The following is a 15184-nucleotide window of genomic DNA, read 5'->3' as shown; positions in this document are numbered from 1 at the left end:
CTTACATGGTGCAACCTTACATGGTCCAACCTTACATGGTCCAATCTTACATGGTCCAATCTTACATGGTCCAATCTTACATGGTCCAATCTTACATGGTCCAATAATATATATGGACCATGTAAGATTGGACCATGTAAGGTTGGACCATGTAATGTTGGACCATGTAAGGTTGGACCATGTAAGATTGGACCATGCGTGACCCAACATGTTTTAAAATCGTCACCACGAGTTTTCGTCACACTCAACAATGGGACATTGCTTAAAGCCATATGTACTCGATGACTATACACGCTAATTGCTTTACCCACAGCTGGAGACATGCTAAATTAAGTTCCCTGCAAGATATTGTGGTCTAGGACCCCTTAAATGTTGAGATATTTGAATTTTTATTTTGATCTAGATCGTCCTATTTATAGATTTGCCAACAGAGGTAGCGTTGACGCAAGGGAAATAACTCCGCGTCTTTGTTGACATCCTCACTTTTTCAGAGGCTAGAACAAGCTGTAATGCATGTATATGGTCCGCGCATGGCGACATATCGTCATTACATGGTCTTATGGTGCGTTTGACATCGATAATGGGCAAACTACATTTTGTAAACACGGGAGCGCGTACATATGCCTTTAAAGCCTGATAACAAACATCACTATGTTTCTTGGCTCGCTCACTTTTTCTGTTCACTCATCCAAAAGACTGCCATTTTTTTGACAAAATCATCAGGCTCAAACAGGCAATGCAAAAGTCCCACGCTTTGAAGTAAGTTACTTCAAAGTGTGGGAAGATCCCCCCACACTTTGAAGTAAAAACTGAGTTTACTTCAACGTGTGGGAAGATCCCCCCACACTTTGAAGTAAAAAATGGGTTTACTTCAAAGTGTGGGATTACTTCAAAGTGTGGTGCAACAGTCGTGCCGCGTCTGCTATCCAGTTCGCGGTAGGATTAGAAAAAATATATATATATACCAAACCGATGTCAAATTTATACGAGCTGATTTGGTGAAATAAAGCACATTTCTACTTGCGAAACCCATCGAACAGCCATTAGGCTAAGCGAGAGAGTTCTCGTGATTGTTTTAATTAAAAAACTCATTCATAAAAACTAGAGACTAGGTTTCTGGTCAAAACGAATGATTAATCTGCTGTATCATTCGCTTGTCGGAAAGACAATCGGCCTACGCGCTCCTCTCTCAAATATGACCTTCTCTTGTCTACTGTCTCGGAAGATTTATTCTACTCCCAAATAGCACTTCTTTGCACCTCTTATGACTCCTTCGTCCTCTAGAATCCCGTACCCATACCAAATACGAGCTGATTTGGTGAAATAAAGCACATTTCTACTTGCAAAACCCATCGAACAGCCATTTCCGGTGCTCGATCGCGGACATTTTCAGCTTTGAAGGATATTTACGGGCAAATATCAATCGCTCCCTGACTTTTTATGCATCGAGAAACAAATTTAGTCATCGCTGAATCAGTAGCTTACCTTAAATCCCGACATAAATCAAACAATACCTAGAAAACAGACAAAACTTGCCTTCACACGTGTCATGAGCGGCATTCGGCTTCTGTTCGGCATTTGACCGGTTATCCCCCGTGGACATGGTATCGTTTTGCTGTTCACCCTTCAACCAACATAAGGCATGAGAATGCCTGCATGGACAAACTTCTGAAAACTAGGAGTACATGCACTTGTACAATCTTTCCCTACCTTATACTCAATTTAGCAACTCATCTATGGGCCGACTCTGTGCTTCTCTATGTACATGCACTTGCTAAGTTTGTCTCCATCCTATATTCAGTATAACAACTCATCTTTTGGCCTAGTATGTGTGCATCTCAGAGTACATGCACTTGCAAAGTCTCTTTTTTGTGTGGTGCGTGCGTGTTTGAATGCTAGTTTCAGGAGAGAGCAGTGACTATGCCTCAGTTCACACAGCAAAGCAACAGCTACGGCTCACGATCCACCAAACTCGGCAAGTGTCCGGTCTTTGAGAAGAGTCATTTCTGCCACACAATACCACACCACAAGATCCGTCAGGCTTCGTATCTATCGATATACAGAATCTGGCTGGCAGTTTGTCTCTGACGTGTCCCAGAACTTCCCTTCTCCCGCCAGCCAACATAATTATGTGTGAATTTCAGTGTACATGCACTTTAAAATCCTTTGTATTCCTTATACTTTGACTGATTTTTGGCTCACGTAAGTGTAGCCTATGCGATGCAAAACTGTGTCTGTCTGTGCGTGTGTATGTGTGTGATAGAAACTTTAACATTTGACTAAACACCGAAATACTCATTTCTTCTGGTTATTTTTCAAGCACCATCTTCAAAGTATTGAAGCAAGGATCAACATGTTGTCGGCATGTGTGTAGTTAAAGCGTGTATCAAAAAAAAACAAAAAACGGGTGGTGGGGGGTTTTGAGGGGGTACAAGCATGTGACTGGTTTGTGTCGTGTGTGGTATGTAGACCAGGTCAGGGGTCAAGATCAGGTCAGGTCGCGTGATGAATTGTGGTATAGATTCACTATTTTCAGTTCTCACCTCGATTCGGGGAAGACGATTTCCACATTGTTCGGTTTCTTAGCTCCAGAAAAATAGATAGAGAAGATACCAAAGCGAGATTTCCTACAGTTTGATCTGCACAGCGTTTTTACAATGTCTGTGCGAGGAAGAGCTGTCGAAAGTGCAGTGTCGATCTGGCAGTCGTGTCCCCGGTAAGTACAGACAGATCTGGAGACTAGTGTATCCCACTCTTACAACGTGTCACCTACTGATAATCCGGGTTTTTTTTAAATTTCTTTTTATTTCAGCAGACACGGATGTCAAACACAGTGCTAGGCAGTCACCTCTATTAAATGAGTTGATCTAAAGTGCCTGTAAATGTAATGTTTGGATGTCTTTGTTCTTGGTTCGATTTATGTCAATTTCAAGACTTGCAGTCAGTAGAGACTCAAGTTAAATCTGCCCGTATAAAACTGTCCACCATTTACATGAACATGCATGTAAAAAGGAAACTGTTCTCAAAGTCAAAATTATTACGATTTTGCCTCAGTTTGAAAACATGCTCTGTCATGGTTCTGTCTGCAAAATTTGGCACCTTGCAGCAACTTCCTTGAATTTGAAAGACAGTTTTTGAATGCCAGATCTGCCTAGATCTGTATCGCGTTTCATTTCAGACTCCTCTCTTTGATTGTACCGTTTTCTGTTTACCCACTATCATGATTCCCTTATGTCTGTAACGTTTGGTAAACTTACCTTCAACAGCTTCCTTGTCTTTGTTGGCATTTGTTTTTCAAGGCAGCACAACGTAAGATTTTGGACAGCAGGTAGAATGCGAGTTTTGAGACAACGACAGTCATCCAAAGAAAGCTTACTGTGGAATGTTGTTGTACATAATGTATACATGTATGTGATTCTGTATTTTTCTTCGGTTAAGGCCACACAAAAAAAGTTGTATGTTTCTGGTCACCCGACCCTACCTAGTTTTTTTCCCGCCGACCCTAGACTTTTTTTTAATTGCATTTGTAAAAAAAAAGAAAAAAAAAGCGTCAAAACGAAAGTAACAGACGGCAGACGACACAAGGGGGTAATCCCGCATCCCTTTTGTCTCATTTGTTTTGTAATGTGTTTTCTTTCTCTTTATATGAGAAAAGAAAAGTTAGTGCAGAGTGGCAGTATTCTGCAGATAGAGAAAAGAACAATTAGTGCAGAGTGGCAGTATTCTGTAGATAGAGAAAAGAACAATTAGGGCAGAGTGGCAGTATTCTGTAGATAGAGAAAAGAACAATTAGGGCAGAGTGGCAGTATTCTGTAGATAGAGAAAAGAACAATTAGGGCAGAGTGGCAGTATTCTGTAGATAGAGAAAAGAACAATTAGGGCAGAGTGGCAGTATTCTGTAGATAGAGAAAGGAACAATTAGTGCAGAGTGGCAGTATTCTGTAGATAGAGAAAAGAACAATTAGTGCAGAGTAGCAGTATTCTGTAGATAGAGAAAAGAACAATGAGGGCAGAGTGGCAGTATTCTGTAGATAGAGAAAAGAACAATTAGTGCAGAGTAGCAGTATTCTGTAGATAGAGAAAAGAACAATGAGGGCAGAGTGGCAGTATTCTGTAGATAGAGAAAGGAACAATTAGTGCAGAGTGGCAGTATTCTGTAGATAGAGAAAAGAACAGTTAGTGCAGAGTGGCTGGAATACGTAGATAAAAAAAAAAGATTTAGAATCAGTGCAGAGTGGCGTTAGAAAGAGCAGATTTTGTGCAGAGTGGCTGAATTCTGTAAACAGAGCGAAAGAAAATTCAATGAGAGACGAGTGTCAACATCTTTAGATATTAAAAAGCAGAAATAGTTTAGAAGAGCGATGTTCTGTAGATAATGAAAAACAGAATAAGTGCAAAGTGGCGGTAATCTGAAGAAGGAGAGAAACAGAGATAGTGCCGTCACTGATGCTAAAATAAGTTTATGCAGAAAGGTACCTCATATCTATACCAATCCATAGCGGCAGTATCTATATACCCAGCTCTAACTGCCCACCGATGAGTGAAGCACATCAGCCCCTCACTTCGTTTAGCCCGCCAGCAGAAGCGGTGTACCGGGTTAAGAGCCAGAAGTGAGAGTTGGGTGTTGAGTGAGGACCAGTGTTCCCGTCCATCCCATAAAACAGAGCTACTGCCGGGTTAACAAAGGTGCCACCTCTCATTAGACACCCCATACACCCCCGTGTTAGTAGTTTTAGTAAATTTTAACAAAAGGGTTTGATGATAAACAAATAAAACAAAACAACGAAAATATAAAAACAAAAGCAAAAACCCCTGTACCTTGATAAGCAATATGTTGCAACTCAATCTTGTCGGTGTCTGGTGTCTCCACTGAAGTCATGTGGGTGCAGTCCTCAGGCTGTGTCTTGGTCATCCTCTTGCTTGGTCTTCTCAGGCTGCAGGCACTATCAGTGCAACTGCCTGGTCTGTGGGGGATCGCATATGTCGTTTGATTTACCTGTGGGCTGAGGAAATCAGAGTTAGGCACTGCTCCTGATCTTTCAAGCATGCGTCAAAAACATCCCATCACCACGTACGTGGGCCAAATACAATACCATCTGTCTGGCTGCTAGGAACGAGTTGGTGGTGAAAGAGCATTGTAAAGGGAGGTAAGCCTCAATCGTGGTTACACAGGTTATATTTTTTGTTGTCTCCCATTTCAGTTTCATGAGAGTTGCATCCTGCTCCGTTTAAATCGAGAAATGCCAAACATGGATCACTTAGTAATAAAATTATTTAACAAATGAATGAATACATGTGTATGATTATGTGAACTAACAAACAAGCTCCTCAAAAAGCCCTGGTTGTTGCCGCTTGAACGCAGCCTCAGGCATCGATGGTCAGTCAGTTGGGCCGTCGGCCGCACCACTGAACAGCAGCTGTAGGCTTACTGGTCTGTGACAGAGAAAGCAACATTCAAGACAACATTCACACGCACGCACACACTGTGACACACACACGCATACACACACACATTACACACACACACAGAGGCTGTGACACACACACCGTCACACGGGAGGAAAGCCACATTTGTGGTCCACCGGTTATATTTTCAGTTGTCTCCCATACAGCGTCCCGTCGGATTTAACCCAGAGTGGCCAAGCCCTTTGGTAAACTGAATAAGATTGTCTCCTTTTTGATTAAAAACATGATATTCTTGTGAAAAACACTTAAGCTTACTAACATCCGTATCAATCAAACACAACTTTGTTCATCAAGTTATTTCACCAGTTTTTGCAAGAAACGTAGTACGTACTTTTTCGCTTCAAAGTTGCTGTTTCGCTCTGCGAGTGCCGCTCTGGCGAAGCAGACGACTCGTGAAAAGGTTCGTAAAGTCGCGTCACTGATCATGAATGGCCCGTGTATGAATGGCATTCCTTCTGTTGTTGTGACGTGTGCATCTCGTCATTGATGTGACTGGGAAAATCGGTCGGGTTTAGCATCTCGTTTAGATAACACTTAGTACTTACCCTATTTGTCACAGTTTCGGCCAAAAGATAGGAAGGGGAGTAACTCTGCGCATTTGATCTCCATGGACGCTTCTAGAGGGACGGAAGTTTGATTCTGATAAACGCAATTTAAATAGTTTGCATTTTGAGTGAGTCATTGTTATCAAATGAAGTTTTTTCTTGTAGCGTTACAAGTTTTGTTTTCTTTTTTTCACGAGGAAACTTAGCAAACATGCAACTTGTCTCTGCATTTGCGTATCACATATTAACTCGTGCATGGTTTGAAGTTTTTGAACAGATCGAAACGCTGGTTTCATTGTTGTTGTTGCTCAACTTGCTGGGGTTCGTACTAAGCTTTACGTCGCTAGCTTCACGTGAAATGGCATATTTCAAGCATCTCTATGTAGCTTTTATCAACTTTAGATGGCCTTTTTGTTGTTGAAGAAAGACTGCTGCATTAATTGTCTGTACGCTATCCCGAGTCTACGACGTATAACTTGCTTACTGCTGCAATTCGCATTGAGACAGAGATGTAGACAGAAAGAGCAGACCCATACCCATATACGTAACAAATATTTGGTAATGATTTCTAGTTTCATGAAACAGATTTTTCGTTTCAGTGTAGGTAGACTTAGTTGTACATGTGTACTATTTCCTCCTGCCAAATTGCAATCAATTGATTAGCATGATGTCATGAAACATGGAAGTGTATCAGGAGTGTAACATTCTTATTTGATTTGTTCTCAGCAAAATTTTGTCAGAGATAATTGTCAAAATAATGTTATATCACTATATACTAATTATAGTGATCTCTATTAATATAACTCAAGTACACGAATTTCTGTCAAACTGGTAAGTGTTCTATCTTGTGTAAATGTTTATTATTGACGCAGCATACTGATGACAATATGGGAGGGGGATGGGCAAGAGTGTTTTTACATAAGTATTTTAATTCTTATGTGTGTTCGTTTTCTAACTTGAGTGCTTGCTTTTTAATATTGCATTGTTGTACGTGTTGATGTTGATGTTACGCCTTGTTGGTTCGACAGTTTGCTTACAATGGGGAGTGGAGGCAGTAAAAACAAGTCCCCCGGTCCTGCATCACCCCCCTCCACCACCAAACCAACCCAGCCTGCAGGCCCAAAGTCAACATCTCTTCAAGTTTCTGACAATAAAGTACCACAACCAAATACAACTGAGACACAAGTTTCTTCTAGCACTCCTCAGTCAAATTCCTCCAAAAGACAGCCCTTTTCAGAGTCAAATAGTCAAGCAAAATCAACCAATTCCAGTTCTTCTCAGCAGTTTGATAAAGAGTTAAAGGAACAGTCTCCCACAGTCAAACCAGAGTCAAGTATAAATGAAATTGACAAGACGGCGGTAGACTCTGCAAGTAAGGGATCTGAAACAGACAAATCCCAGGTATCGGAGAAAACGCGAGAAAATGCAAGTGTTTTACAAGCTACAGCCTCTACCACTCAGCAAGCTGGAGATGAGAAAACTGAAGCTGCGAAAGAAACTCCTAGTCCCCTCACCCAGATAAAAAAATCTAGCCTCGCTGACACTGCTACCCCTTTAGACGCTTCCCAACAGCAGGAGGGGGGTGGTGATAAGAACTCAGTGTTGGCTGTTCCTCCATCTCCTGGTGATGCTGGGACTGGGTACAGTTTTGCTGCCTTTTTGTGAATGCTTTATACACTTAAAGAGTGTTTCTGTTGAGATTGCTTTAGCTTAATTCACTTAACCCAGTATAGGTGTTGAAATATTATACAGCAGTACCTGCGATGTGTGGACCCTCCCATGAGAGGACACCTCCCATGAAAGGACACCTTCTCTTGTCCCTTTTTATATTATCTCTACCAAAGTATACCTGTCATGAAAGGCCACCTGCAATGTAGGGACACTTTGGTTGGTCCCAAGGGGGTGTCCTTTGATCGCAGGTACCATTGTAGATGCTTGTCTGCCGGATTATGCACATTGCTGATTCAATTATAATGAAATTAGATCTTATTTTTCCTTGCTTAGTTTACATTTGTCTAGTGCTGTTGAAAGTTGGAACTGAGACTTGATCTTGATTGGGTAGATTTCATTCGGCAAATTCACTTTAGCAGGTTGACTTATGTACAAGAGTTGCAGCTGAATGTTGTATTATGAATTGGTTTGTGTAGACTCAGAGTCTCATGAATACCAATTAATGCTTGATTTGGTATAGTGCCTCTGCTTCATGCTTTATCTTTTATGCTTAATTATCTTAACTGTTGATAGAATATTTTAAGTGCTTATTCGCACCTATACAACTGCCTTGGTGTACATGAAGTAATACATAATGCATACAGTCTAGTGTACAGTGGAACCCCCGTTTTAAGACTGAGCTTCCCCCAAATCAGAGAAATTCAGGTCTTCAGAAGGAGGGAGTCCAAAAATGGAGGTAAATTTACTGAGGTTAACACTTTCTACCCCACCTATGTTGACCAAGTTTATTTTTTAGGCGAGACCAGCTGTGTTGCAGCAGGTCACTCAGAATTGTAGTATTCACTATGTAGAAGCTGTGTATCAACACGCTGGAATGCAGGCGTTAGATGGACGTTACAGGAAGCGATTGAAGCTAACAGTCTGAGGGGATATACCCGTACCTGCATGGTCAGATAGAGCCATATGAGTGGGTACGGATATATATCCGTACCTGGGAGACAATGAGTTAATTATTAACAGAAAGTGTGAAAAAGTACCGTCTTAAAATGGGGTTCCACTGTAGGAGTTTTGTACAGATAGCGTAAGCTAAGTATATATCTGATATGATGGCAGTTTTAAGTCATCAGACACTATATATATATTCGGCTAAAATTATTATGTTGATGATCACACAATTATTTGTTGCTGCAACACCACACTCCAGGGCCAAAAAGAAAAATATGTCTTTTTCCGGTAACATCGCCGAAAAAAATAGGGTCGGTCGGTCGGTTATTTATTTTTTTTTTTTACTTTTTTCTTACGTTTTGTTACCGTCTTTTTACGTTTTGTTTTTTTAAACGCTTCTTTAGTTTACTTACAATTATTTAGCACATGTTTTTGACCTAGATATATTGAAACTAAATAAAGTATACTTCACTTCATATATATATATTTTTATTTTTTATTTGTTTTGGTGTGCGAAAAGCGAGAAAAAAACTTTAGGGCCAGCGCTTAAAAATAGGGTCGGTCGGGTTACCGGAAACAGACATATTTTTCTTTTTGGCCTAGCTAATCATGCACACAGTGGAACCCCCTTTAACTAGACAGATATCCCCCTCTCCCCTCTTTGGGACCCCACTTTTTTTGTTTGTTTGTTTGTTTGTTTGTTTGCTTAACGCCCAGCCGACCACGAAGGGCCATATCAGGGCGGTGCTGCTTTGACATATAACGTGCGCCACACACAAGACAGAAGTCGCAGCACAGGCTTCATGTCTCACCCAGTCACATTATTCTGACACCGGACCAACCAGTCCTAGCACTAACCCCATAATGCCAGACGCCAAGCGGAGCAGCCACCAGATTGCCAATTTTAAAGTCTTAGGTATGACCCGGCCGGGGTTCGAACCCACGACCTCCCGATCACGGGGCGGACGCCTTACCACTAGGCCAACTGTGCCGGTCAGTTTTTCTGTTCACAACCTCTGTAAATTTACCTCCATTTTAATCACTGACATTATCAGTGACCCTCCTTTTCAACCTTTTTCCGACCTGCCTTCTCAGATTTGTCACGGTCTTGTAAATGGGGTTTCTTCTGTGTTAAATGTGATCTCTTGATGAGGAATAATTGTATAATCTTATTTAATCTATCTTTTTATTTTTTTGATTCTGCAGCTCTGAAGAAAGTGCTGCTGGAAAGGGTGACAGTGCAGTGGGTAAGTGACTAAAAGGTTGAACAAAATGTGAGTTCTGTGTTTATTTGTTTATTTGGTGTTTAACGTCGTTTTCAACCACGAAGGGTTATATTGCGACGGGTGAGTTCTGTGGGTGGGGATTTTATGGTAGTACAGTACTAGTACAGTTGAACCTGCCTGTAAAGACCACCTGAGGGAACAACCAACAGTGGTAATGTTATAGACAGGTGGTTAATTGCAATGGAAAGATGAATTATTTAGGGGGAAAAATTCATCTGGGATTCTGTGAGGGTGGTCTTTGTGGCCAGGCTAATTATTACAGTGGAACCTCCCTTTTAAGACCTCCAAAAATCTGACAAAATCAGGTCTTAAAAGGGGGGTTCCACTGTAGTCATCAACTGTATTTACGTTTCCAATACATCATGTACAGTAAAAGATCCTGTGGTTCCATGTATTTTTTTTTTACTGTTTGTTCAAGAGACTCATGTTTGATTAACAATAACATAAGTAGGATTTTTTTATTTTTTTAAACATTTTTTTTTGCATTGAAAGCTTTAAAAAAGAAGTTTATGTGTGTCACAGTACTGTGTGTGTGTGTGTGTGTGTGCTAAACTGATCTTCTTGTAATTATGATTTTGGAGTATTTTTTCTATGTTGTAAAACAGGATTTCTTTCGTTGGTTCTTTCTTTCTTTCATTCTTCTAAAATTCTTTTCTTGTGAAGTGTATTTCATTTTACACTCAACACAATCTGATTTTAGTGAATTTTTGAGTACTTTTAAGAAATATTTACAGTCATGATTATCTATTTTTTCTTCAGATAAGCAAGGAAACGCAGCTACCAGTGAAACAACTAAGATGGCAGCAGAAGAGAGAGTTCTCCCCCTTGAACCGGAGCACCAGCGCAAGTTTGACACTGTGTTGCGAGCAACGAACCAGCTGGTGAATGAGAACAGCTTGATGGCTGCAGCAAACAAAAACGTAACGAAGCTGGCCCTGAAGAGAGTGCTACCGGACCACATCAGTCTCAGTTGTCTCATGTCCAAGCTGGAAAACTTGCAGGTGAAGATGAAGTGTTGGGTGTGGTGGTGGATGTTGGGGGGGGGGGGGGGGGGGTTGGTTGTGTGGTAGATTGGTGGGATAGTAGGGAAGTTGTTGGCTATGTAGTGAGTTGTTGGTCGGTCGGTTATTGGTACATGTAGGCAATAACGTGATCAATTATAATCCATTAAAGCATGACTGAACAGTCAGTTGAATAGTCAATGTATCGATTAAACACTGGATTTCCTTTCTTTGATCCATGTGACGTCAGAGGCCGACAAAAGTTCATATTTAGGCAGCCAGCCGAGACTACAAAATAGTGCATGTTTGTGTGCGTTCAATCATAAAAACTAAAAGGAATTATAACCAGAATCGATCGATACATAAATATTAATTGTATTTTTGACCAAAATATGACATTTTACACAGATCTCGACAGTCATTGTTCACCTCGACCGCTAGTGCGGTCTCGGAAGAACACTGAGTGTCTCGATCTGTGTAAAATGTCATATTTTGGTCAAAAATACAAATAACGTATAATACCCATTTACTCAGAAGCATCATGCATTTAAGCACAAACTCTGTCTCTGTCTCTGTCTCTCTCTGTCTCTCTCTGTCTCTCTCTGTCTCTCTCTCTCTCTCTCTCTCTCTCTCTCTCTCTCTCTCTCTCTCTCTCTCTCTGTCTGAGTCTCTTAATCAAGCAATTGTGTGCGGTTGGGGTAATTAAGTTTGAGTCACATTTATCTGTGTGGTTTTTTTTCTCAGCAACACCACTCAAAAATTGCATCATAACAATAATTATTCAAGAGCAAATTCTTTTGTGTGCATTTGTTCATTTCCAATTATATAATTATCTAAATATACACATTTGTTCAATCACACTGGCACAATCTTGCTAACAGTTTTCTTGAGCTTGAAATCTTCTTTTTTTCCCTAACTGTTCTCACAATATCAGTAGCCATAGGTATATTTATTATGTCCTTCACTGACATGTCTGGCAGGTACTTGATCTGTCTGCAAATCAGCTGGGACCACAGGGAATTCGAACCCTGTGCCTGGCTTTACCGCCCTCCTCTTCTGTGGCCAGTCTCAGTATTGCAGACAACAAGACTGACACTGACACTGCTGTGAGTGGGTTTTGATCTTTTGTGTGTGTGTGCGCGTCACAGTGAGTGGATTGGTGGGTGGGTGAGAAGGGGGAGAGGGGATGTGAGTAGGGGATGCAGGGGGGGGGGGGGGGGGGGTGTAAATTATGTGTTTCTCAACTTGGACACACTTTCCTCAGTCTTTTCTATTTTCTTTCAGGGCTAATAATTATTGGATCGGATCAAAATCACTGTAAAGTTTGTCTTGACTCTGATTTGAATTCATCTGAATTTCACAGAGGTGGAGACAGCTGGTGCAGCGTTCGTCAGTGCAGTGCCCCTATCACGACCCTGGTGGGTTATGGCATCAGTGAGCAGTGAGACTCATGTGTTTAATCATCTATTATGTGTGTGTTTTAGCTTGGACACACTTTCTTCAATCTTTTATCCTTTCAGAACTAATGTTGGATCCGAATCAAAATCACTGCAGGGATGTCGTTAGGCGTCGGCAGACCTGGGAACCTATACGATTTCGCCGTATTTTGTACGCATGATTGTCTAGAATACGATCAGTACGGTCAGTGGAAAAAAATACGGCGAGAAAAATTCCAAGACCACTTTTCTTCACAAGCGCATCCCGAAGCCGATCCAGTACTTTGACACATGATTACGGTTTTTGTCAGAAAACATTGAAAGAAGTATTTGTTTTAAATGTATTGGTAAACTTATTTAACGGTGATACTGGCACGTGTGAAGCATGTTTAAATCATGGATGTTCAAAAGCTGTGTGGAGTACGCTCATTATTCTGAAAATACACCAAGTTTGTTTGAGAATACTCCAAGTGCAAAACAGGGGTTCCCAGGTCTGCGTCGGACATCGGACATAGACCGATTAAAAGGCTCAAATGTCCGATTCACATAGCCGCATGGCGGTCATATGTCCTATCGTTTTCAACCGAGCGCTATCATTGTCCGATAAGAACTCCATTCCTTCGGACAGCGCGTTATTTGATAATTTTCCTTTCATGATAGAAATCTCCAAAAAGTGACTGAGCGCTCTCGCGTACAGGTGCACATCTTGCGTTTTCAGAACTGTTTGCGGCATGAGCCGTTTGCATACACCCGTCTACAGCACACTAAAGTTATTGTAGTGGTGTAGTGTAGTGTGTAGGTGGAACTCTCACACACGCATACAACACGTACTAACACAGCTAGTGTGTTTCAGAATACTGTAAGGGTTCTTTTCTTTGGAGGTATGGTACATTGTTTACATGGATAATCGTGCAGCCATCTTGTCTGTCTTAATACCGGGTCTGCCTTAATACCGGAATCTAGTAGAACTACATTATCACTGGCTTACAACTATCAGGTACAGAAACCAGTTTCAGATTGAGGACACTACATCCCTCCTTACCTTAGAATTAAACTTCATGCTTATTCGATAATTATACAAAGATTACTTTATCGAGCTGCTGCATAATTCTGAAATAATTCATCATTGGCTTTCTGTACTAAACATTAACAATGCTTTATAGCTGTTCATTCAAATAATTGACCAACATGATTATGACTTGAATCATACACTGTTAGATATCAAACAGAATGTCATGTTCTATATTGTCAATAAAACACTTGATGGTGATTCACTTGATATGAACTTCATGTATTGTTTATCGTCCGGAATGTCACTCAGCGTTTCCTCAACACAGGTTATTTATACCTTGATTAAATTGACTAGAATGGGAGATTACAAACACAGGGTGACTAGACGTCGAAGTAATACTGAAAGGTTCAGCTTAGCTGCAATCAAATCATTCGAAAACCGAAAATTGCTAGAAGAAAATAAGAAATGATTACTGTCTTTCTGTCTGGATTTTCCTTCTAACTGAGACTTTACATTATGCAAGTTTTGATTGTTCAGGGAACATAGTCCTTGAGGTAATGGGGTTTCTTGCGGATTCTCTGTGAGGGGTTGCTGGTACTGTCATCACTGGAGTTGTTGGGGTCTTCTTCTTCTCTCCCTTCTTCATCAAGACGCTGTGGGGGGTCTATTGTCTTCTGAGGTGCAGGCGGGACTATTTTGAAAAAGGATGAATTTCTGGTGACTTGCCGATCATCAGAAGCAGCAGTCAGCATGGAGCCCTTCTTCGCTGTTACTTCCAGGGGTGCTGGGTTGTAGTAGGGCGTCAGCTTGGAGTCTCGCTTCTGTCTCACGAGGACAGTGTCTCCCACTTGGATTGGTGAGTCAGCTGCATGGCGGCGGGCGTCAGCGTAGACCTTCATCTTTTTCTTCATGACACCATCGTGTTGACGGATGGTGTCGTCCAATGGTGAAGTTGCGTTGTCTTCCAGTTGGGGAAGTTGCGTTTTAAGCTTTCGCCCAAGTAGAACTTCTGCGGGGCTGGTACCGGTGCTGCAGTGAGGAGTAGCTCGGTAACTGCGCAGAAACTTATACAGTTCTTGGCGCCACACCTTTCCTTCAACTTGCGCTGCCTGGATTGTTTTCTTCAGCATAGGCATGCAACGTTCGGCACCACCATTAGCTTGAGGCCACAGGGGGGTTATGGTCCTGTGCTTGAAGCCAAGGTAGCCTGCAAAGCGTTCAAAGTCACTGCCGTTGAAGGGGGGGCCATTGTCTGATTTGACGACGTCAGGAATGCCAAACCGGGAGAAAATGGCGTCGAGCTTGGGAATGACGGCCTTTGCTGATGTTGATGTTAATATCTCAACTTCTGGAAATCGTGAGTAGTCATCAGTGACGACAAGCAGATATTCTCCGGAAGGGAATGGTCCGGCGAAGTCGATGCTGACTTCAGACCAGGGATGCCGGGGCAGTGTGGTCATTTTCAGGGGCTCAGATGGGTGACTTGGGGTTGTGGACAAGCATGCCAGGCAGGACTTGACTTTATTTTCCACCAGTTGATCCATCTGCGGGAACCACACCTTCTCACGCAGGAGGCCCTTGGTTTTGATGATTCCTTGGTGACCTTCGTGAGCGATGTCTACTGTTCGCTGCTGGAGAGCTTGAGGAATCACGATGCGTTGGTTGCGTAGGAGAATACCGTGTTCTTCGCTGACAGATAGTTCGTCTCTGACTCGCTTGAAAATCTGGAACGTGGAGCTGTTGACGGCGGTATCTGTAGGGGGATGCCATTGGTTGTACTGAATGGCGTTGATCACTGCAAGTAGAGTCTTGTCTTTGCTCG

The 15184-nt window shown here is 41.8% G+C and overlaps 1 protein-coding gene across 1 annotated transcript in view; it reads left to right on the top strand.

The window, feature by feature from the left end:
- Positions 1-6068: 6068 nt before the first annotated feature.
- The window catches only part of LOC138950866 (uncharacterized), a gene marked incomplete in the record, with an annotated part of 55404 nt that continues 46288 nt past the window's right edge, over positions 6069-15184 (top strand). The window contains 4 exon segments of the mRNA XM_070322576.1: positions 6069-6139; positions 9834-9874; positions 10673-10914; positions 11895-12020. Coding sequence (XP_070178677.1) covers positions 10711-10914; positions 11895-12020 — 330 coding nt within the window.

The sequence above is a fragment of the Littorina saxatilis genome, linkage group LG16, assembly GCF_037325665.1.
Source record: "Littorina saxatilis isolate snail1 linkage group LG16, US_GU_Lsax_2.0, whole genome shotgun sequence".
Lineage (NCBI taxonomy): Eukaryota > Metazoa > Mollusca > Gastropoda > Littorinimorpha > Littorinidae > Littorina > Littorina saxatilis.
Note: the sequence above shows the minus strand (reverse complement) of the source record. Positions and strands in the feature narration are given on the sequence as shown.